General features: G+C 31.4%; 2 protein-coding genes across 2 annotated transcripts; both read right to left on the bottom strand.

Moving 5' to 3' along the window:
• Positions 1-8,900: 8,900 nt before the first annotated feature.
• Positions 8,901-11,167, bottom strand: LOC105138789 (vacuolar protein 8-like). Its single transcript, XM_011045007.1, has one exon. The coding sequence runs from the start codon at positions 10,773-10,775 to the stop codon at positions 9,102-9,104; it is 1,674 nt and encodes a 557-aa protein (XP_011043309.1). The 5' UTR covers positions 10,776-11,167; the 3' UTR covers positions 8,901-9,101.
• A 7,342-nt stretch (positions 11,168-18,509) lies between these two features.
• Positions 18,510-20,862, bottom strand: LOC105138786 (vacuolar protein 8-like). Its single transcript, XM_011045005.1, has one exon. The coding sequence runs from the start codon at positions 20,390-20,392 to the stop codon at positions 18,719-18,721; it is 1,674 nt and encodes a 557-aa protein (XP_011043307.1). The 5' UTR covers positions 20,393-20,862; the 3' UTR covers positions 18,510-18,718.
• Positions 20,863-22,196: the final 1,334 nt, after the last annotated feature.

Below are 22,196 nucleotides of genomic sequence, written 5' to 3'. Positions count from 1 at the left end.
TCAATTTTCTGTTTTTCAAGGCCTGAATTTACCCATGCGGAGGTTAATTGTAAAGGACGAGGATCAGACATTTCAAAGCGTGTGCCATGGGAGAAGAAGCTTGATGCACAACAGATCAATCAATTTTCGAAGTCATCCTTCATTGACCAAGATGGCTGGCTTGCCAAACTCCCTCTTTGATCATTGTTATAGAATGTTTTCTTTGTAATTCTTGTCGCTAGAATGGCATGCAATCATCACTCCCTCTATTAGTATTTTTTGAATTAAATAATATATAATTAATAAAGAAATTACAACTCCTAATTGGACTAGTATGCAATTTTGACCGAATCGAACCAGTTTTTGATTCGATCAAGTAATATTTTTAAGAAATTACTATTCTTAATTTGACCAGAATTTTTAACTTGAACAGGATACATTTCTAGTTTACATCTGATATTTTTGTTAACACCCACAAGAAAATCTATTCAATAGCAGAGTGTGGAGCATATGAAATTTATGTTTTGATTCACAATACTCACAATAAGCATCAACCTGCCAAGGATCAAACAAGGTTTCAGTGGTCCAAATCTCTTACTATCAAGCAAGCAAAGTTTTGCTATCCCAAAATAAGTACGCATACACTACAACTGTAAAGTCCTTTCCCATTAAGACATGGGACCAACATCATCGTCATGTCTGCCTGATATTTCAGTAACCCTAACTGTCTCCAGCAGTCAAGGTGGTGTCATCTGCACTAAAGAGATAACTTGGACCCTTGAACCACATTTAAAACTGATTTTTTTTAAGCATAAGCTCAAAACATTACAAAATATTTTTTAACACGAAAGTGCCATAGCTAGAAAGGGATGGGAAAATACAGAGAATAAGTCAAAGTAATCTGTCCATCATGGTTTGATGGACGAAACTTGATAGGAACTGTTCACATGCCTCTCTGGGTTTCTTGTCATCCCCGTGTCCTTCATCACAAACGCTTACAAAAAAAATAAAAAATTGTTGGATGTAAAGGATTGTTTCATAGGCCTAGGGGTCACCAAGTAGACCCTAAAGATATTTTAATTTTAGAAAAATCAAGTGCAAATAAACGAGTGAGCTTATCTCTTCAGCAACACAATTAAAATGCATGCAGACTTAACTAAATCCAATATACTATCACTCTTTACTCACACAACAAAGGTATACAGCAGCTAACTCGCAGTGTTTGATTGTGAGGTGCGGCGGATGCTTTTTCATGAGGTATACCGCGCAACGTATCTCTTAAACAAACACATAAACATCAATTTGTGCAACAACTTGATGCTACAGAAGGCCTCCAGTGCAGTAGAGCACAAGCCACAGAACCCAACTGAGTTCCAGGATTATGCATCAGAAATACAATTGGGGTATTGATGTCAAGGTCGGCAATCCAGTACCTTTATTCATGCAAATACTTTAATGCAAATTTAAATCCTAAAGAAGCGTCTAGCAACAAAAAAATGTTGTATTCATGCTCTAAACAGCATGGGACAAAAGCATGGAAGGCTACATTCATGCAACCAGTTAAAGGATAATAGCACATTAAGAACATTATTAGTAAGGAAAATCTTGAAAGGAATATCAACAATGGTGCAGAATATTGTATACCAAAACCAAGAAAAAAATAAGTTTGGCAACTAATGCTATAGAGAATTCGTGGAATGCGGTCATAGACAACTCACCTTCACCTTTCCCTGTTTGATGTTTTAATTTAACCACCGGTGGTAATTTATTTTATTTTATTTTTAAATATATCAAAATAATATTTTTAAAAAATAATTTTTGATATTTGAAATATCAAAATGATCTAAAATACTAAAAAAATATTAATTTAAAATAAAAATTATTTTTTAAATACAAAAACAAAACAACAACATTTAGCAACAGCTCACGTAGTAATACGAAGCACAAGATACATATTTACCATTAAGATTATTATTAATAGACAAACAGTAAGATTTTTCTTGTAGCTCCATGCCCATAGTTTTAGAAAGAAATACTATGGAGTGACACAACGCTTTATTTTCTTTTAGTTATTGAATTGTTTTCTCTTTAATTTTATCTTTTTATCATTAAATAATAATCAATTTCTTATAATTTGCTAGAGAGAAGTATATAATTAAAAGATATTGGCAAGAAAAATATTATTATAGCCACAGGTACAAAGTATCTTTCCTTGTGGTTTTTTTTTTACATTTTATTATTTAGTTTTTTTTTCTTTTTTGAATTTCAACTTTAAACAATCTAACTTTCTTTTTTTATTTTATCTTTTAAAAATAGATTGTTTTATATAGTATCATAACCCTAAGTATGAGTTTTGCAAGCTAACTCTTGTTTTCTTCATTTTTAATTGGTTTTTGTTTTTAGTTTCATATTTTAATATTTGGTTGGTTAGGAATTAATTTTTTTTTAAATTTTAATTTACTTTTTATAAGGTTATTATGATCTTATGAAATTGATTGTGGGTTTGAAGAGTTAATATGATTGATTGGGTTATTTTTTTAAGTTTTTGTTTTCAATGTTCTACAATATTTGATTGATTAGAAATTAGATTTCATAATTTATTTTGATTTATTTTCTATGAGGTTATCATAGTTTTAAGATCTAAGTTACAAGTTTGTCGATTAACCTGAGTTGACTATAGTTTTTTTGTGTCATTTTCTTAATTATTTTTTTTTCAATTTTATCTTTCAATATTAGATTGATTGGAAATTGAGATTCATAATTTATTTTAATTTTTTTATATAAAATTATCATGATTTCATAACCCAAATCATGAATTTAAAAGGTTAACTCATATCTATCTAATATGTTGTCATCTCAATATTTTTTACAAAAGAATATATCATCTAGAATTTTTTTCAGTCAAACTATATTTTTTCCGATCATTCAAGTTATTCTTGAAATCACCAAGTCAATCAAGCCACATCAAATTATTCTCCACATGGTTTTTTTCTACTAGAAGATATATTAGCAATTCTTAAATATTTTTTTGTGCTCAGAAAAAACATTTGAGCTTGGATTTGGTCTATGAAAAACTATTTCTTCCACCCATACCCACTATTTTTTCCAACCCATAAAAGAAAAAGTCTAATCAGTTTTTCCTGTATTTTTTCAACAGAACTTTCCTAAGTTTTTTCAACTCTAAAGACATTTATTTTATAACTATTGTCATAACCCAATTCTGCAGAAAATAAAAAAATAAAATAAAATAAAATAAAGGCTGACAATATGGAGAAAGCTGATCTAGAAAGACTGCAAAAATAGACAAAAATAAAGCCGCAATTTTTAAAGAATTTCAAGACCTAATTGTACCCTATTGCGCCCAAAAATAGAAAAATACAAATTCAAATACGCCCAAAAATAGAAAAATACAAATTAAAAGGTCAAATTAAATGAGCATTGAACGAATTTGCATAAAAATTAAGTCCAATGATATAATTAAATTTTTAATGGGCCAATTTGATTTAATCATAGGTCAAATTGAATTTTAATTATGTTCAAAAATTAATTTAGGTTCAATTGAAGGATTTAATTAAGTGCAAGGACTTAATTATACTTTAAATGGGTCAAATTAATTTTATTTGGGGCTTAATTTGTGAAAAAAATTAAGTTTGGGAGTCTAATTTGGGCTTAATTGAGAAGATTAGAATTTTAAGAAACCAAATTTAATTTTTACCAAGTTAATTAAGTGAAATCAAGGGTCAAATTGAAGAAATTGAGAGTTTCATGGTTAATTAGGGGTGAAATTGTATAAATCTGAGATCAAGGACTATAATAAAAAAGGTGCGTAAATTCGGGGTTGAAGTTGAAGTTTTATGAGTTAAAAAAAAGGTTACTGTTCATCGTCTTCCCCGAAAAGCTGCTCGAGTAGCACCGTTCCAGACGCATTTTTTGCCTCATTTGGCCACCAAATCCGACAACGCATGCACCAACATGTTCACCAACAGCCCCTGTAGCCTCATGAATTGTCTGGTCGGGTTTATAAGATTTAAAAAGGCTCCGTTGGTCAGCTTAAAGTGGCTACCTTGGGCAGCTTGCAGCTTGGGATTTGTCAAATTTGGTAGTTTGAGGTGTACACTTTAAGCCAACGGCCTGAATTCCTCGAGTCGAATCAAGGGCTAAAAATTTTTTCTCGTTGAAGATGAGATTACCCTCTTTACATGCCTATAAATGGGAGCAAATTTCATGCTCAGAGGAGGAAGAAAATCGAACCCAAAGTTGGCCGAAAAGCAAATTTCATGCTCAGAGGAGGAAGAAAATTGAACCCAAAGTTGGCCGAAAATCAACTTTTCTGCTTGTATTTCCTGCAACCAGCCCCTTGTTTTTTTTTTTTCTCCGTCGTGGCCTCCAGCCACCACCACTGACCTCACCGCCGTCGTTCCCACGAAACACCACACCATCATCCCCATCTCCAGAAACCATAAAACCACCTCACTGAAGCTTGCAACACCTTTCTCTCTCTCTGCTACAAGTTTTTCTTCTTTTTTTTTCTTCCTCCGACCGGCCTCCACCATTGTAGCAACCAGCTCATGCCGCCGGCCTCATCGCCTTCAGTCACACCATGCACCACCAGCCAAGCCGCTGACTCTCTTCACGCCCGGTAATTCTGTTCTCCCTGCTCCACCTTTTTCCTTCTTTGTTCCTTTAGCCATTTGTTTGGGTCGGGCCAGTTCTGGCCTAACCCAAGAGGTTGGGCTAAGCCTGGCCCAAACCCAAAAATCCTGGGCCAAAAACAGCCCAACTCATTTTGGGCTGATTTTGGCCCACTTTTCATGGTTTGAGCCCGGTCCAGCCCATATATTTTTAATATTTAAATATTATATTATATTATATGTATATATATAAAAAAAATTCAAAAACAAATTTTAAAAATCATTTCAAAAACTTTGTGATTTTCTTAAATATTTTTCTACCAAGTTTGCTTAATATTGGGTTGTATACTTACATGCTAAGATACAAGTCCAGTATTAAAATGTCCGGTTTTCTCCAAAATATTTAAAAACAAAAACAAATATTTATTTGCATACGGCCAAATCCTAAAGAATTTTTCAAGCATGTTTCAAAATAAAAAAAATTACATCTTTTTCACGATTTAAAAATCTAAAAAATAGATATCATAACTAGTTTATAATTATCCATTAAGGTCTGGTCAAAATATCAAAAATCTTTTTTTCCTTTTTTAGGATTAAGATGCAGACTTTAATATTTGTGGGGTGTAAAATTACACGATAAAGTACACCCTCGAGTATTAAAAATATAAGGTGTAAATAAAGGCAATTTTAAAATTCAGACTTTAGAATGGTTAGGATTTAACCCAAAGAGGTAGAGATTCCTTCACGAAAGGAGATCTGCCTTAAACCTTAGAAAAGACCAACGAATAAAAACTCTACCTAGAAAAACAATCAAACAAATAATGCAACTTACCTAAGATAGGGTGCACTGGAGTGATGCGTTTTTCCCTTGCACAACCAGTCCCTTACTCAAACCCTCGCAGACCATAGGTTCCTAGTAACCATAATACTAGGTGGCGACTCCAAAGAACCAAGCAAAACATAAATAATAACCAAAAAAAATCGTCAGCCGATGCCGCACGGATTTTTCTACGTGCGACAACTATAATGTTCAATTTTTAATATGGATTTACAATAGTTAATCAAAATTTGATAATTTTAAAATTAATTATGGTTAATATAAGAATTTATAACTTTTTAGCTTTCAAAATCAATTATAAAAAAGGGTAAAAGAAGATTTCAAGAAATATTTTTATTATTATTTTACATACTTTTCCTTACCTTAAATTTTGGTGTTTTTCTCTTTATTTTTTAAGCTTTTATATTTCTTCTAAATTTAAAACTTAGGTTCATTGAGTTTGTTGAGAAATTATTGAGCTCATCAATTTTAAGACAAAGACTTTGTTTATAAGTGCAAGACTAAAGAGATGTTAAAATCTTAAGAGATTTATTGTAAACAATTTTTGCATCAAGAAATGAATAATAAAATCTTAACATGTAAAGACCTGAAAATTTAAATATTTTTTTAATCATTTATTAATACTAAAATATGTAAATAGGATAATTTTTTTCTTATATAAAGACACTCTCATTCATATAATACAAATTTTATATGTATAAATATCAATCTTGTGAGGGATTTATGTTTTATTAAAGTAAAGGATTATCCAATTCTAACACAATTTTAGTAGGGTTTTCCAAAATTTTATCCAGTTTTTGAAATACCTGTAAATAATAACCCTAAATATAACTAACCATGCAATTTATTAATAGGCATACCTCTCAAGCCATAAATATTAACTATTCCATTTGAATATACTTCTGCACAAAATATAAATACAATTATATATAATTGAATTCTCCACTTATTAATATCATTTTTGACATCAAAATAAAGAAAGGGTCGTCACTCTTTTCTCACTTATCAATTTCTCATAGTATATTAATTTAAACATACTAAATAAATCTAGATAAAATACTATGAATTAATTTACAATTTTTTATTTCTATATTAATTGCATATAACGATCTGATGAATGGTCGAAAGGTTGAAACGAAACAACTGGTTGAGTGTACCTGCAACACACAAATAATATAAATTATAAATTATTCATATCCATGTCCATGACACTAGAACCTTCACCAAATTAAAAAGAAAAACAAAACATAACAATGATACATATACATACATATATACATACCCAATACCATAATATTTCTATCAACTTTAGAAACAATTGTATCACTTGCGATCCTCTAAAAATATATTCCATCTATACTACATTTTCATTTCACTCCAATCTTTTCATTTAAGTACTCTGTCTTAATTAATTTCTCTATACATCATGCATAATATACCATCACAGTATTCATCTTTTCTAGTTCTATATTCTTTCAATCTGGCCCTTTAGCTCATTTCATCATACTGATCGAATGATTATCTACTCAAACAAGAACTTATTAGTAATTGAGCATAACAATAGCCTCATTTATTCTCAATTCTAAGAATTCAATATATCGATCTTGAATTTATAGACAATTCACTAACAATAATCATGCTACGATTCCACATTTTTCTTATTTTTGTCAATAAGGGTTTGTACACAAGCTCCATATGGTCGAGATCCCTAAGTATCCAAGGCCAAATAGCCAAATATATATATATATATCCTCCATACGTCCATGTTGGTTATCAAAACTTATGTTTGTTTTTAATTTGATTCATTTTTTGTTATTTTTTTATTATTCAATTAAAATAAAATCAACTTAATTATTTTATCTGATTCAGTTTATAATTTAAATTATAAATTTAAATTTTTTTTAAATATATTTATATTTCCTGAACATTATTTTTTTATAAAAAAACCCATGACATGGTGTTGATTACCCGCTGGTCTTTATTTATATACTTATTTATATTTATATAAAGTAAATAAAGAAGTGAATTCTAAATCCCCATTAAATATACAAAATCATAAGCAATTTATTTTGATCCTTATAAATGAAGGTTAGTATATGTTTGGTATTGTTATAGTTTTTTAAATTAAAAAAATTAAATTTAAAAAAAATTATAAATCTTTCTTAACCATGATTTTATAACTATAATTTAACCACACCGTAATACACACTCCTGAAGGGAGCCCTAAACGATGGAAGGCAGTCAAGACACGAAGTCCTAGGTTTGCTGTCAGACCAGTCCATTTCACTTTCAAAAAGGCCCGACTTAAATCAATCCCATCTGGACCATCTTCCTAACGAGACAAAGCCATCGGACATTGCTTCTCTGCCCAGAGAATCATCAAAATTTATGCCTCAACGATGGCTGGGTTGCTTTGAGATGTGGAAGATAAGACTGTTCCCCACAAGAAAATTCATTCCATAGTAAAGACAAGCAACAACCTGCCATGGATTCAAACAAGGTTTCCGTGGTCCTCATCTCTCACTCTCAAGCCAGCAAAGTTTTGCTATCCCAACATTGCGTTCCAAGTAGAGGGTAGGATAAATTTTGAAATTTTTTTATTTATTTTAAATTAATATCTTTTATATTTTTAGGTTATTTTAATATATGGATATTAAAAATAAAAAATTATTTTAATATATTTTATAATAAAAAATAAAACAATTATTATCATAATTTCAAATATTTTTAAAACTGCATTTCTTTAAATTTAATTTTTTTTATTAAAAATTATTTGTTTATGTTTTTAAATTATTTTATTGTACTGATTTTAAAAATAATTTTTAAAAATAAAAAAAAATTATTTTTAAATATTTTTAAATAAAAAACAACATTACATAAAAATCAACAATTACATAAAAATCAACAATTCTGTAACCCAAACTGTCTGCAAGGTGTCATTTGCACTAAAGATAACCTGAGACTTAAACTACATTTAGGGAGGTATTTGTAAAAGTAATAGAAATTATTTTTTGAAGTATTTTTAATTTAAAAATATTTTAAAATAATTTTTATTTTTTTATTTTTTATATCAAGACAGCAAAACAATTCAAAACTAAAAAATATATATTTAAAAATAAGATAAAAATAACAAAATAATAATTAAATATCTGCCTCATATGGTCCCAAACTCTTTTATTTTAGCATAAGCTCAAAACATTATAAAATGTCTTTTCATACGAACGTGCCAAAACAAGAAAAGGATGGGAAAAGACAAACGCAAATATGTCGAGCAATTCATCCATCACTGTCTTTGGTGTCCATCATGGTTGGATGGACGAAACTTGATAGGAACTGTTCCCATGCCTCTCTGGGTTTCCTGCCATTTCCATGTGTGCTTCATCACAAATGCTAACAAAAAAAATTATCACGTAGATATCATTTCTATATCTTAAATAACAGTAATTACATCCTGTTTTTAATATTTTATTCACTTAATATTAACTGTGACTGCAAATCAACAATGCCAGAATATTTACAAGCTGCTCTAAAGCTGTTTTTGCAGATAAAATAAACAGAGATAAAGACCTGTAAGTGAGATTAAGAACCAACAGAAGATGAAAAAGCTTTGATACCACTTTTTTAGATATACGGTGAAAGAAAGAGAATCACAATCAAGAATGCCAGATTACATTTAATATGCTACGGAATCTATTTGTGGAGAGCTTCCTGACAAGTCTTTTAGCATCAGAAACTTCAGCTTCTGCAAGTTTTTCTATGTTCTTCAAATAACCAGAACTGGCAATCTTTTTTCTTCCACTATTGCAACTTGTTAAGGACAATAATATAGAGATCAGTAACTTTTTGCTACCTGAATTTGCCTCTTCTTGGTCAAGCAATTGAAGAAGAAAGCCCACATTGCGATCGTCCTGCACGAATCTTTTACGGTTTTTAGGCACAGAAACTAAGCTGGAGAGTGCCACAGCTGCCATTTCTCTAACTTCAAATGATTTTGCATCAAGAAACTTAACAAGCTCTGACATAAATCCAGCATCCCCCATTGCCTTTTTAGTCTCCTCTGATTTTCCACAGAGCCTAAATGCTGCTTTCAGTGCCAATTCTTGAACCGAAACATCTCCATTTCGAAGAAAGAAAAGAAGCTGATCCATAAAACCATAATTCATCAACATAATGATATAACCAGCTGAAGAGAAACATAGATTCTCAATTGCCCTTAATGCCATCTCTCGAGATTTTGAAGTACATGCGCTTTTCGGATCAAAAACCCGTACTAATGCCCGAATTCCACCTTCTCTAGCCACCAACTGCCTCACTGATTCGTCTACAGATGCAATATTTTGAAGGAACTCGATCGAACTTATCTGCACAGCTTCATCTTTTGATCCTGCCAGCTTGATTAATGTGGGCACTGCACCTTCTTCAATCATAAATCTCTTTATTTCATCAACACCAACAAGATTTCTCAATACCCCACAAGCAGGGCAAACAAGTGCTGTTCTAGAATCAGCGCTAGTACATATTTTCAATAGAGCTGTCACACCCCCATAAGCTGAAACTGACCAAGCGTTATCAGAATTTTCAGTTAATTTTTGCAAGCTTCTTGCGGCACCCTCCTTGCTTATTTCACTGCCACTCTCCAAAACCCTGATCAAAGGCCCTACAATCCCAGCTCCAATCAAAACAGATTTGTAGGAATCAAAGCCCGAAATCACTGACACGACCTTTGCAGCCTCTTGTTGAATTTCCAATTCCACTGAATCAAGAAGACTAACCAGTATATTCACTATGTCACCAACTTCGACGAGTATATTCACATACTTGTCATCTTCAACAACAACATCATACAAATCGAGCAAAGCCTGTCTCTTCATTTCCAAGTCACCAATCTTCATTCTAGTCAACAGATCTCTAAAGTAAAACATCATGTCATCTTTGCAAGCATTGTCACCAGGCCTAGACACAACAATGGCAAAACCCTGAGTCAAAATGCCTGCAGTACAAATCCCAAATAGATTCTTTACATGTCTCTCAAACTTTGCAAACATTACATCCAAATCACTCTGCATCAAGAGCTTGCCACTGTACGAAAGATCCACGCATCTTCTAGCAAGATCATAGCAGTCACTGGCAGAGGCTAGGATACCAGATATCATGCCTGAAAGTATTGGATTCTGGATTGAATCACAATTATCTAGGGCAGTCAGGCTTGAGCATAGCTCTTCTAGCTTGTTTCTAATCAGTTGCCATTTCATGGCAAAGACTTTAATTGGATGAGAGTAGGAGATCAAAGAAGAAATAACCTCAATAGCTTGCCTGACACTGCACATTGGTTGTGAAGATTCTTGAAAGATCTGGTCTTGTTTTTGAACTTTCTTTTCCCAAGTTTTTGTTTATCAATGATTTTGCAACAACCCCATTTGGAATCTACCTATCAAGGGAGGAATCTAAGCGGTGAAATGTTTTTTAAGATAGAGATAGAGTGTGAGCCTGCATATCTCTCCGTGTAGCAATGCTATCTAGCTGTCTATATTCCGAAGAAGTTGAAACTGAGTTGTGTTGCTAACTAGATGCTTTGGTTGTTCATAGCAAATTACATGACTGTCATCAAGGTTGAAAGGGCATTTTGTCATTTTAGAGGGGGGAAATGGGGTTTCTGCTGTGTTGACTGTGGAGTCTGTTGGAAGTTGGGGAGAGAAATCAGAAATGGGAGACGGTCAAAGGGTGAGTTATTTTATTTTTTTTAGATTAACATGGGTGTTCGTATCAGCTTATGTGCATTATAACTAATTTTACGAGTCCTAAAGTTAACGACTAAATAAACCTCCAGTGACCATCATATGAGCAACCAAGGACTCGAACTTGAGATCACAGAAGGAGCAAACCTCTTGATCCCAAATTCTTACTACTTGGCCACCATCTAGATGGTTCAAAGGGTAAATTATTTACTTTCATCAGTGAGTGATGCCAAGGACAGAGGTGGAGAGGTTTTATCTTTTTTTAATTCTAAAAAAATTATGTATATTTATAAAGTTATTTTATTATGTTTAATTCATTGTAAGTTAAATATAATAAAAAAAAAATAAAAAAAATAACTGTTATTCTAATTGGTGTTTTCAATATATTTATTAAGAGTTATTTGATGATATTAATATGTTTATTTAAAAAAATATACATTTAAAAACATATCATATATTTCATTAACACCATTTATATTTATTTGAACATTTGATTTTTATTCTTTAAAATAATCAACAATAAATTAATGAGATTTAATTCATATACACGGATGATGCTCAGCATGTGTTTCAAGAACACTCGTTAGCTCTTCCCATATTTATCATTTCATCGGTACTTGATTCTCTCCGCCTACGTGGATATATATATATATATATATAAAGTGTGGTAAATGCAAGACAATAATACATCACACGTGTATTTCTTAATTATTCTTTTCTTGCACTTTATAGTATAGGTTATATTAATTATTTAACCGCTGCTTTCCACCCCACCATACAGTATATTGTCCTTGAGAGAGATTTCAATTTGGAGAGTTGGGGTATTAATAGATAAAATTATTAAAAAAATAATGATGATGATAGCTATTATTCTTTTGAGTGGATTTGGTGGTGAGATTTACTCACTATTTAGCAAGAAGAAATTAAAGTAATATTTTCTGTAATATTTTGGCTTGCTTAATTCTCCCAAATTCCATCCATGGAGAGAGTTTCGGTTTATTTATATCCATGATTAGGAGAGGAGCTAATTAAATTTACTCCTAACCCTCCAACTTGCTCTTGATAGCAAAGGGAAGAGACAATGGTGAGAGAAAACAAAAACCTTATGGACCACAGCTCTTAATATGGACATCACCTTCGATATTAGGTGAAAAGAAGAAAAAAGAGAAGCTCTCATTTCTCCAAGAATGGAGATAACAAACACCCCACCCCACCATGTGAAGCCCTATGCTGGATGACTTGAGCTAGCAGTCACTTTCCAAGAGGAAATGGAGATGAAGCTACAAATAAAACCATCGTGGGAGAAAGGTGCTAGCTAGTATTCTTTTCTAATCTTTTGTGTGAGGGATTGATGGTGAGAGGAGCTAAGGAAATGGGCCAAAAGCTACTCTAGTGCAATTCAATATTGCTAAAGAAACGCAAAGGATATTGCCCTTTACGCAAATTAACTTGAGGGACAAGCTTTAGAGGGATTGATGGGAGTTTTTCAAAGAAAGCTCGAGGACCATGCACATTAAAAAACCAGGAAGATGACAAGTGAACAAATTGACCCATGACGTGATTAGGTGTCTAATGTTGTACAGATGCTGTCTTAATGCATGACAAGATTATCCACTGTTTTTCTTGTCACCGTCCATTATTTTACAATTAACTTTCCAAAATTGAGTATGATTCATGCATAGTGTTTTGGATGTATTGGCTCTAGTTTTAATCTCTCCGAAAAAGTTTTTCACGTGGCAAAAGAAGGCCTTGATCCTTTCTTGACTGTCTTCAGAACTTGACTTTCTGTTTGTTGGCCAATATTGTGATGCCTGAGTGACTCCATAAGAAGATGTTCGTTGCCTCCATCAATTCACAGTATAATTTGACCTGCACATGGTGGTGGGTCTTCATTGTATTTACATTAATCTGTATAATTTACACTTAACTTTTTGAGAATTCAAACAGATCATAGGATGATCATTGCCTAGTGCTAGTTGGTCGCTTTTCTTGTTAGCTGGAGGATGGTATAATTTATTGTTGGACATTGTAGGGCTGTTGTGAGCCTAGCTAGCACGAGCCCTCGAAGCAATGGTGTTTTGGTTGATTAATGCACTATTGCTATGTTAGGTGCAAATGGGATTCGTGTGCCAAAGCAAAGAGTGATATCTTTAGACAGAACTTTGAGTAGAAAAGAAGTGAAATTTAACACACAAGCTAGCAAAGGTACAATTTATCTTGGCTACGAAGAGAAAGATGCATGCATCAAAAAAATTTTATGTTCATCAAAATTAGTGATAAAAATCTTCGAGTTAACCTAAAACTATATTAATATTACGATTTGAAGATATTTGAGTCTGGACCTTGATGTGATCCACTAAATTAAGCCATTAGAACTGAAAATGGCCTTCCCAAAATAATACAGTCTTAATCTTTTCCTTGGACCCCTTCCATTTGACTAAGAAGTTCTACAACCGTGGAGCTAACTCTTTAAAAAGTCTAGTGGTTATGTGGTGGTTTAGCTAACTAGACATTCATGCCAAAGCCATTGACAACTCCTTTTCTTTTCTTTCTTTCTGTAAGAATAAATAACGCAACCCAAAGTGAAAGCAAAGCTAAACATATACAATGTGCGTGGTTAGCCTTGTTAATCACCAACTACAATTAAGTTTTTATGAACATATTGGATTTAATAAAGAAGCTAAATGATGTACCTTGTGGATATAAAAATTTAGAAACTCACAATTAAATAAATCCTTTTTAAAATAGCTAAATTCAGGTTTTAAACTTAACATAATAGTAACTTGTATTGAAACTCTAAGACTGTTAGTAACTTAAAATTCACTACCCTACAGCTATAAAGAGATGAGAATGAGAAGTATAGAAATCCACAAAGTCTCGTCAATTCTTCAATAAATCAAAGTAGTTCAATGAAGAACAAAAAAAATATGAGCAAAACTCACACACATGCACTAATAATTATTGAATTCAAAGTCATAAATAATTTCAAAAGAAAAACAGTTAGTAGTAGCATGCCCACTTATATTATATGCATATTCAATAAATAGCAAACAATCTTCTCAATTTTTTAAATTTTTCAAAAAAATTTAAATGATATTTTTTAATAATATAGTTAAAGTCATATTTGTATTAAATTGATTAAGATTTAATTATTACTTGTTGAATTAAACATATCTCCTCCTTAAAATTTATCTCAACTTCATTACTTTGAATAATTCATCAAATATAATTTTTAATTTTTTTATCCTTGATCTTATAATTTATCCATCCAATCCAAAACTTCTAATAGATACTTCTCGGTGTAGTGTGCATCGTATCACTGAGTTCCAATTTCTCAGCTCTACACTTTCTCTTTTTTCACACACAAATCAGGAATGGTTTCTAACTGCAAAAAGCTTGTGGTCTGCAAATCTCCCTCATGACGATGAAGATCTTATAGCTCGATCAGCTTTCACTATCTGTACTGTTAATTACGAAAGAGACTGATGGAATGGCTTGTTTCTTACAGCAGACCCCAGCAAGAAAATAACGTGACCTCATGGCATCAAGCCATGGATATAAAATGATAATTTTTAATAATATAGTTAAAGTCATATTAATTAGTTCAGTTTGAATTTTTTTGTGGATGAAAAGTAGTGAAAAATAACAATTTTATTCTTAACTTACACTACAAAACCTTTTAAAATTAGCTAAAAAATTTAACATTATAATTAGAAATAATGCTTCTAAGAAACTCATGAAGTCGTCGAACTATCTCCCTTAAAAATAAGTTTGTTATATTAGTTGCAACCCATGAAGTCGTCGAACTATCTCCCTTAAAAATAAGTTTGTTATATTAGTTGTATCATCGATTTTATGATAAGATGTGAAATTTATCATCCTAAAAAACCTATCTAAAACCACATAAATAGAATCCCTGCCCCATTTTAATAAAGGCAAACCTAAAACAAAATTTATAAATATATCAACTTAAGATTTATTGGGTACCGGTAAAAGAGTATACAAACTACAAAGTAGAACTTTAAACTTAGTTTGTTTACATATTATGCACTTATTATAAATTTTATATATATCTCTTTTCATCTTAGATAGATAAAAATATTGATGTAAAATATTTAAAATCTTAGCAACTCAAAATATCCTATTAAACTAACCTTATGAGCTTCATAAACAAGTAATTTATATATAGAACAATTAGGCACATAATATTTTTTTTCTTTAAATAAATAATCATCAACCTTAAAAAATTTATTGAATGTTGAATGCTCTCATGCTTTATAACTTGGTCAAATCATCATCATCAACATGTAAATCTTTTATATACTTAAATCATAATATTCTAACATTTAAAATAATAAAAAAAGTATATATCTTCATGATAATGCATAAGTCATTATGTTTCCCTCACTTTACTTATATTTTATCATATATGTGAATATTTCTATGAACTTAACCCACTTGGCATGCCTGTTAGGTACCTCACCAGGAAAAATATTATCATGCTCATACAACAAGTAAACACAAACACTAGGAATACAAAGATCAAGATTGTGTTAAAATATATTTATTTATGTACAAGTAAAATTATAGAAATGCCATAAAAATAAAAATTCTTAATCTCATTATCTTTTGCATAAAAACTAAATTGTTCAAATATGTTATCTCAATGCTCCTATTATTTTTACTATTCCTCACATCCTCATGTGATTGTTCTAAACTTTTAACTTATCTTTCGTTTTTAGTCTCAAATGATCTTAATAAATCTATCTAGGTGATAATGATGAAAGTATGACACTTACTCTATCCTTTTTAAAATAATATTTGTTTTGAAACTCATTATGCTTGGTCTTCCTATCAAGTTGCCAAGGATATCAATAACTCAACTAAGCAAAGACACTAATTGTTTTTTTTTTTTAACTTTGCCAAAACTATCAATAAAAGAATATTGACATAAAATTACTTGTTATGATTTTTTATATATAATTTTCATAAATAACCAAATAAAATATACCTAAATAGCTATAAAAGTCAAGCTATGAAAATTATATATCCCAATAATTAAAAAATTTAGATTTGAGTTGTTGAATTCAAGTTTGCAGAAAAAACCTAATTTTGCAACCTAAAACCTACTTTTTTGTCTTTGTGTAATTTCTTTAATCTTTCTTTTCTTTTCTTTTTTTGAATTGTAGACACTCATATCATAATTTGTATGCCTTATTTATATATTATGCCTCAAGTCTAGATAGGATTACGATAATGATGAAATAACAAAGAAACTAAAAAATAAAGGGTATAATCTAATTTTAGAGTCTTGTTTTGAAACCAACTTAATATAAATATCTAAAAAATCATAATCAATCAATTCTTTTTAAGAAAGCTAAATTTAGGATTTGAGCTCGACATGACAATAACTTGTAACGAAACACCAAGACTATAAATAACCAAAAAAAACCCACCCAACACCTATGAAGAGACATGAACGAGAAGTATAGAAGATGCCACAAAGCTTGGTCAATTCTTCGATAAGTCAGGGAAGTTTAACAAAGACCAAAACGTACAAGCAAAACCTCATACACGTAATAATAATTGTTGAAATTAAAATTTGTATAAAAAACTTAAATACAAGCTAAATAATTTTATTTATAATAGGTGAAAATATCATAAATAATGTTAGAAAATAATAAAATATTTTTATATAAAATCGGAAGAAAAAAACATAAATAAACTAGGAAACTAATATGATTATTGTATAGTAGTTTTTGGACTTTATCTCAAAATCTTTTTAATATTCGATTAATTTAATATTGTAACTCAATATAAAACAAGTCGTCTAAAATTTTTTGGTGGAATTTTAATCTAATCTAATGATTGAATTGAAAATTACTCTTATTAGAGTAAAATTATTTATTATAAAAAATATAAACATTTACCTACTGAAATTAAATAACATATAAACTAGATGGATTAGCCTCCTTATATACCTGTATTAAATTGATTAAGATTTAATTATTACTTGTTGAATTAAACATATCTCCTCCTTAAAATTTATCTCAACTTCATTACTTTGAATAATTCATCAAATATAATTTTTAATTTTTTTATCCTTGATCTTATAATTTATCCATCCAATCCAAAACTTCTAATAGATACTTCTCGGTTTAGTTTGCATCGTGTCACTGAGTTTCAATTTCTCAGCTCTACACTTTCTCTTTTTCACACACAAATCAGGAATGGTTTCTAACTGCAAAAAGCTTGAGGCATGTGGTCTGCAAATCTCCCTCATGACGATGAAGATCTTATAGCTCGATCAGCTTTCACTATCTGTACTGTTAATTACGAAAGAGACTGATGGAATGGCTTGTTTCTTACAGCAGACCCCAGCAAGAAAATAACGTGACCTCATGGCATCAAGCCATGGATATAAAATGATAATTTTTAATAATATAGTTAAAGTCATATTAATTAGTTCAGTTTGAATTTTTTTGTGGATGAAAAGTAGTGAAAAATAACAATTTTATTCTTAACTTACACTACAAAACCTTTTAAAATTAGCTATTATTATAAAAAATACTTTAAAAAACAATTATAATCATAATTTCAAATATTTTTAAATTATGTTTCAAAACGCTATTAAAACCGTTCCCTCAAAAGTTAATTTTTTTGTTAAAATATTTTTATATTTTTAAATTATTTTAATATATTAATCTTAATAATAATTTTTAAAAATAAAAAATTATTTTTAAATATTTTAAAATAAAAAATACTTTAAACCATTAGATAAAAATCAATAATTCTTAACCCAAACTGTCTATAAGTTGTCGGTTGCACTAAAGATAACCTGAGACTTAAACTACATTTAGGGAGGTATTTGTAAAAATAATAGAAATTATTTTTTGAAGTATTTTTAATTTAAAAATATATTAAAATAATTTTTATTTTTTTATTTTTTATATCAAGACAGCAAAACAATTCAAAATTAAAAAATATATATTTAAAAATAAAATAAAAATAACAAAATAGTAGTTCAATATCTGCATCATATGGTCCCTAACTCTTTTTTATTTTAGCATAAGCTCAAAACATTATAAAATGTCTTTTCATAGGAAAGTGCCAAAACAAGAAAGGGATGGGAAAAGACACGCAAATATGTCGAGTAATTCATCCATCACTGTCTTCGGTGTCCATCATGGTTGGATGGACGAAACTTGATAGGAACTGTTCCCATGCCTCTCTGGGTTTCCTGCCATTTCCATGTGTGCTTCATCACAAATGCTAACAAAAAAAATTATCACGTAGATATCATTTCTATATCTTAAATAACAGTAATTACATCCTGTTTTTAATATTTTATTCACTTAATATTAACTGTGACTGCAAATCAACAATGCCAGAATATTTACAAGCTGCTCTAAAGCTGTTTTTGCAGATAAAATAAACAGAGATAAAGACCTGTAAGTGAGATTAAGAACCAACAGAAGATGAAAAAGCTTTGATACCACTTTTTTAGATATACGGTGAAAGAAAGAGAATCACAATCAAGAATGCAAGATTACATTTAATATGCTACGGAATCTATTTGTGGAGAGCTTCCTGACAAGTCTTTTAGCATCAGAAACTTCAGCTTCTGCAAGTTTTTCTATGTTCTTCAAATAACCAGAACTGGCAATCTTTTTTCTTCCACTATTGCAACTTGTTAAGGACAATAATATAGAGATCAGTAACTTTTTGCTACCTGAATTTGCCTCTTCTTGGTCAAGCAATTGAAGAAGAAAGCCCACATTGCGATCGTCCTGCACGAATCTTTTACGGTTTTTAGGCACAGAAACTAAGCTGGAGAGTGCCACAGCTGCCATTTCTCTAACTTCAAATGATTTTGCATCAAGAAACTTAACAAGCTCTGACATAAATCCAGCATCCCCCATTGCCTTTTTAGTCTCCTCTGATTTTCCACAGAGCCTAAATGCTGCTTTCAGTGCCAATTCTTGAACCGAAACATCTCCATTTCGAAGAAAGAAAAGAAGCTGATCCATAAAACCATAATTCATCAACATAATGATATAACCAGCTGAAGAGAAACATAGATTCTCAATTGCCCTTAATGCCATCTCTCGAGATTTTGAAGTACATGCGCTTTTCGGATCAAAAACCCGTACTAATGCCCGAATTCCACCTTCTCTAGCCACCAACTGCCTCACTGATTCGTCTACAGATGCAATATTTTGAAGGAACTCGATCGAACTTATCTGCACAGCTTCATCTTTTGATCCTGCCAGCTTGATTAATGTGGGCACTGCACCTTCTTCAATCATAAATCTCTTTATTTCATCAACACCAACAAGATTTCTCAATACCCCACAAGCAGGGCAAACAAGTGCTGTTCTAGAATCAGCGCTAGTACATATTTTCAATAGAGCTGTCACACCCCCATAAGCTGAAACTGACCAAGCGTTATCAGAATTTTCAGTTAATTTTTGCAAGCTTCTTGCGGCACCCTCCTTGCTTATTTCACTGCCACTCTCCAAAACCCTGATCAAAGGCCCTACAATCCCAGCTCCAATCAAAACAGATTTGTAGGAATCAAAGCCCGAAATCACTGACACGACCTTTGCAGCCTCTTGTTGAATTTCCAATTCCACTGAATCAAGAAGACTAACCAGTATATTCACTATGTCACCAACTTCGACAAGTATCTTCACATACTCGTCATCTTCAACAACAACATCATACAAATTGAGCAAAGCCTGTCTCTTCATTTCCAAGTCACCAATCTTCATTCTAGTCAACAGATCTCTAAAGTAAAACCTCATGTCATCTTTGCAAGCATTGTCACCAGGCCTAGACACAACAATGGCAAAACCCTGAGTCAAAATGCCTGCAGTACAAATCCCAAATAGATTCTTTGCATGTCTCTCAAACTTTGCAAACATTACATCCAAATCACTCTGCATCAAGAGCTTGCCACTGTACGAAAGATCCACGCATCTTCTAGCAAGATCATAGCAGTCACTAGCAGAGGCTAGGATAGCAGATATCATGCCTGAAAGTATTGGATTCTGGATTGAATCACAATTCTCTAGGGCAGTCAGGCTTGAGCATAGCTCTTCTAGCTTGTTTCTAATCAGTTGCCATTTCACGGCAAAGACTTTAATTGGATGAGAGTAGGAGATCAAAGAAGAAATAACCTCAATAGCTTGCCTGACACTGCACATTGGTTGTGAAGATTCTTGAAAGATCTGGTCTTGTTTTTGAACTTTCTTTTCCCAAGTTTTTGTTTATCAATGATTTTGCAACAACCCCATTTGGAATCTACCTATCAAGGGAGGAATCTAAGCGATGAAATCTTTTTTAAGATAGAGATAGAGTATGAGCCTGCATATCTCTCCGTGTAGCAATGCTATCTAGCTGTCTATATTCCGAAGAAGTTGAAACTGAGTTGTGTTGCTAACTAGATGCTTTGGTTGTTCATAGCAAATTACATGACTGTCATCAAGGTTGGAAGGGCATTTTGTCATTTTAGAGGGGGGAAATGGGGTTTCTGCTGTGTTGACTGTGGAGTCTGTTGGAAGTTGGGGAGAGATATCAGAAATGGGAGATGGTCAAAGGGTGACTTATTTACTTCCAACGGTGGGTGATGCCAAGGACAGAGGTGGAGAGGTTTTATCTTTTCTTAATTCTAAAAAAAATTATGTATATTTATAAAGTTATTTTATTATGTTTAATTCATTATAAGTTATGATAAAAAAATAAAATAAAATAACTATTTTATCTTGTAAATTATTATCAAATATAATTTTATTTCAACTGTTATTCTAATTGGTGTTTTCAATATATATTTGATAAGAGTTATTTGGTGATATTAATATGTTTATTTAAAAAATATATATATTTAAAAACATTGCCATATATTTCATTAATACCATTTATTTTTATTTGAACATTTGATTTTTATTCTTTAAAATAATCAACAATAAATTAATGAGATTTAATTCATATACACGGATGATGCTTAGCATATGTTTCAAGAACACTCGTTAGCTCTTCCCATATTTATCATTTCATCGGTACTTGATTCTCTCCGCCTACGTGGATATATATATATATATATATAAAGTGTGGTAAATGCAAGACAATAATACATCACACGTGTATTTCTTAATTATTCTTTTATTGCACTTTATAGTATAGGTTATATTAATTATTTAACCGTTGCTTTCCGCCCCACCATACAGTATATTGTCCTTGAGAGAGATTTCAATTTGGAGAGTTGGGGTATTAATTCATAAAATTATTAAAAATATAATGATGATGATAGCTATTATTCTTTTGAGTGGATTTGGTGGTGAGATTTACTCACTATTTAGCAAGAAGAAACTAAAGTAATATTTTCAGTAATATTTTGGCTTGCTTAATTCTCCCAAATTCCATCCATGGAGAGAGTTTCGGTTTATTTATATCCATGATTAGGAGAGGAGCTAATTAAATTTACTCCTAACCCTCCAACTTGTTCTTGATAGCAAAGGGAAGAGACAATGGTGAGAGAAAACAATAACCTTATGGACCACAGCTCTTAATATGGACATCACCTTCGATATTAGGTGAAAAGAAGAAAAAGAGAAGCTCTCATTTCTCCAAGAATGGAGATAACAAACACCCCACCCCACCATGTGAAGCCCTATGCCGGATGACTTGAGCTAGCAGTCACTTTCCAAAAGGAAATGGAGCTGAAGCTACAAATAAAACCATCGTGGGAGAAAGGTGCTAGCTAGTATTCTTTTCTAATCTTTTGTGTGAGGGATTGATGCTGAGAGGAGCTAAGGAAATGGGCCAAAAGCTACTCTAGTGCAATTCAATATTGCTAAAGAAAACGCAAAGGATATTGCCCTTTACGCAAATTAACTTGAGGGACAAGCTTTAGAGGGATTGATGGGAGTTTTTCAAAGAAAGCTCGAGGATCATGCACATTAAAAAACCAGGAAGATGACAAGTGAACAAATTGACCCATGACGTGATTAG

Source organism: Populus euphratica, unplaced genomic scaffold, assembly GCF_000495115.2.
Source record: "Populus euphratica unplaced genomic scaffold, PopEup_1.0 scaffold159.1, whole genome shotgun sequence".
In the NCBI taxonomy this organism is placed as follows: Eukaryota; Viridiplantae; Streptophyta; class Magnoliopsida; order Malpighiales; family Salicaceae; genus Populus; species Populus euphratica.
The sequence above is the reverse complement of the archived record's forward strand: the minus strand, read 5'-3'. Positions and strand labels throughout refer to the sequence as shown.

Bases quoted from the DNA above. Each gene is read 5' to 3' on its own strand.
- LOC105138789 (XM_011045007.1), bottom strand. From the start codon at position 10,775: ATGTGCAGTGTCAGGCAAGCTATTGAGGTTATTTCTTCTTTGATCTCC.
- LOC105138786 (XM_011045005.1), bottom strand. From the start codon at position 20,392: ATGTGCAGTGTCAGGCAAGCTATTGAGGTTATTTCTTCTTTGATCTCC.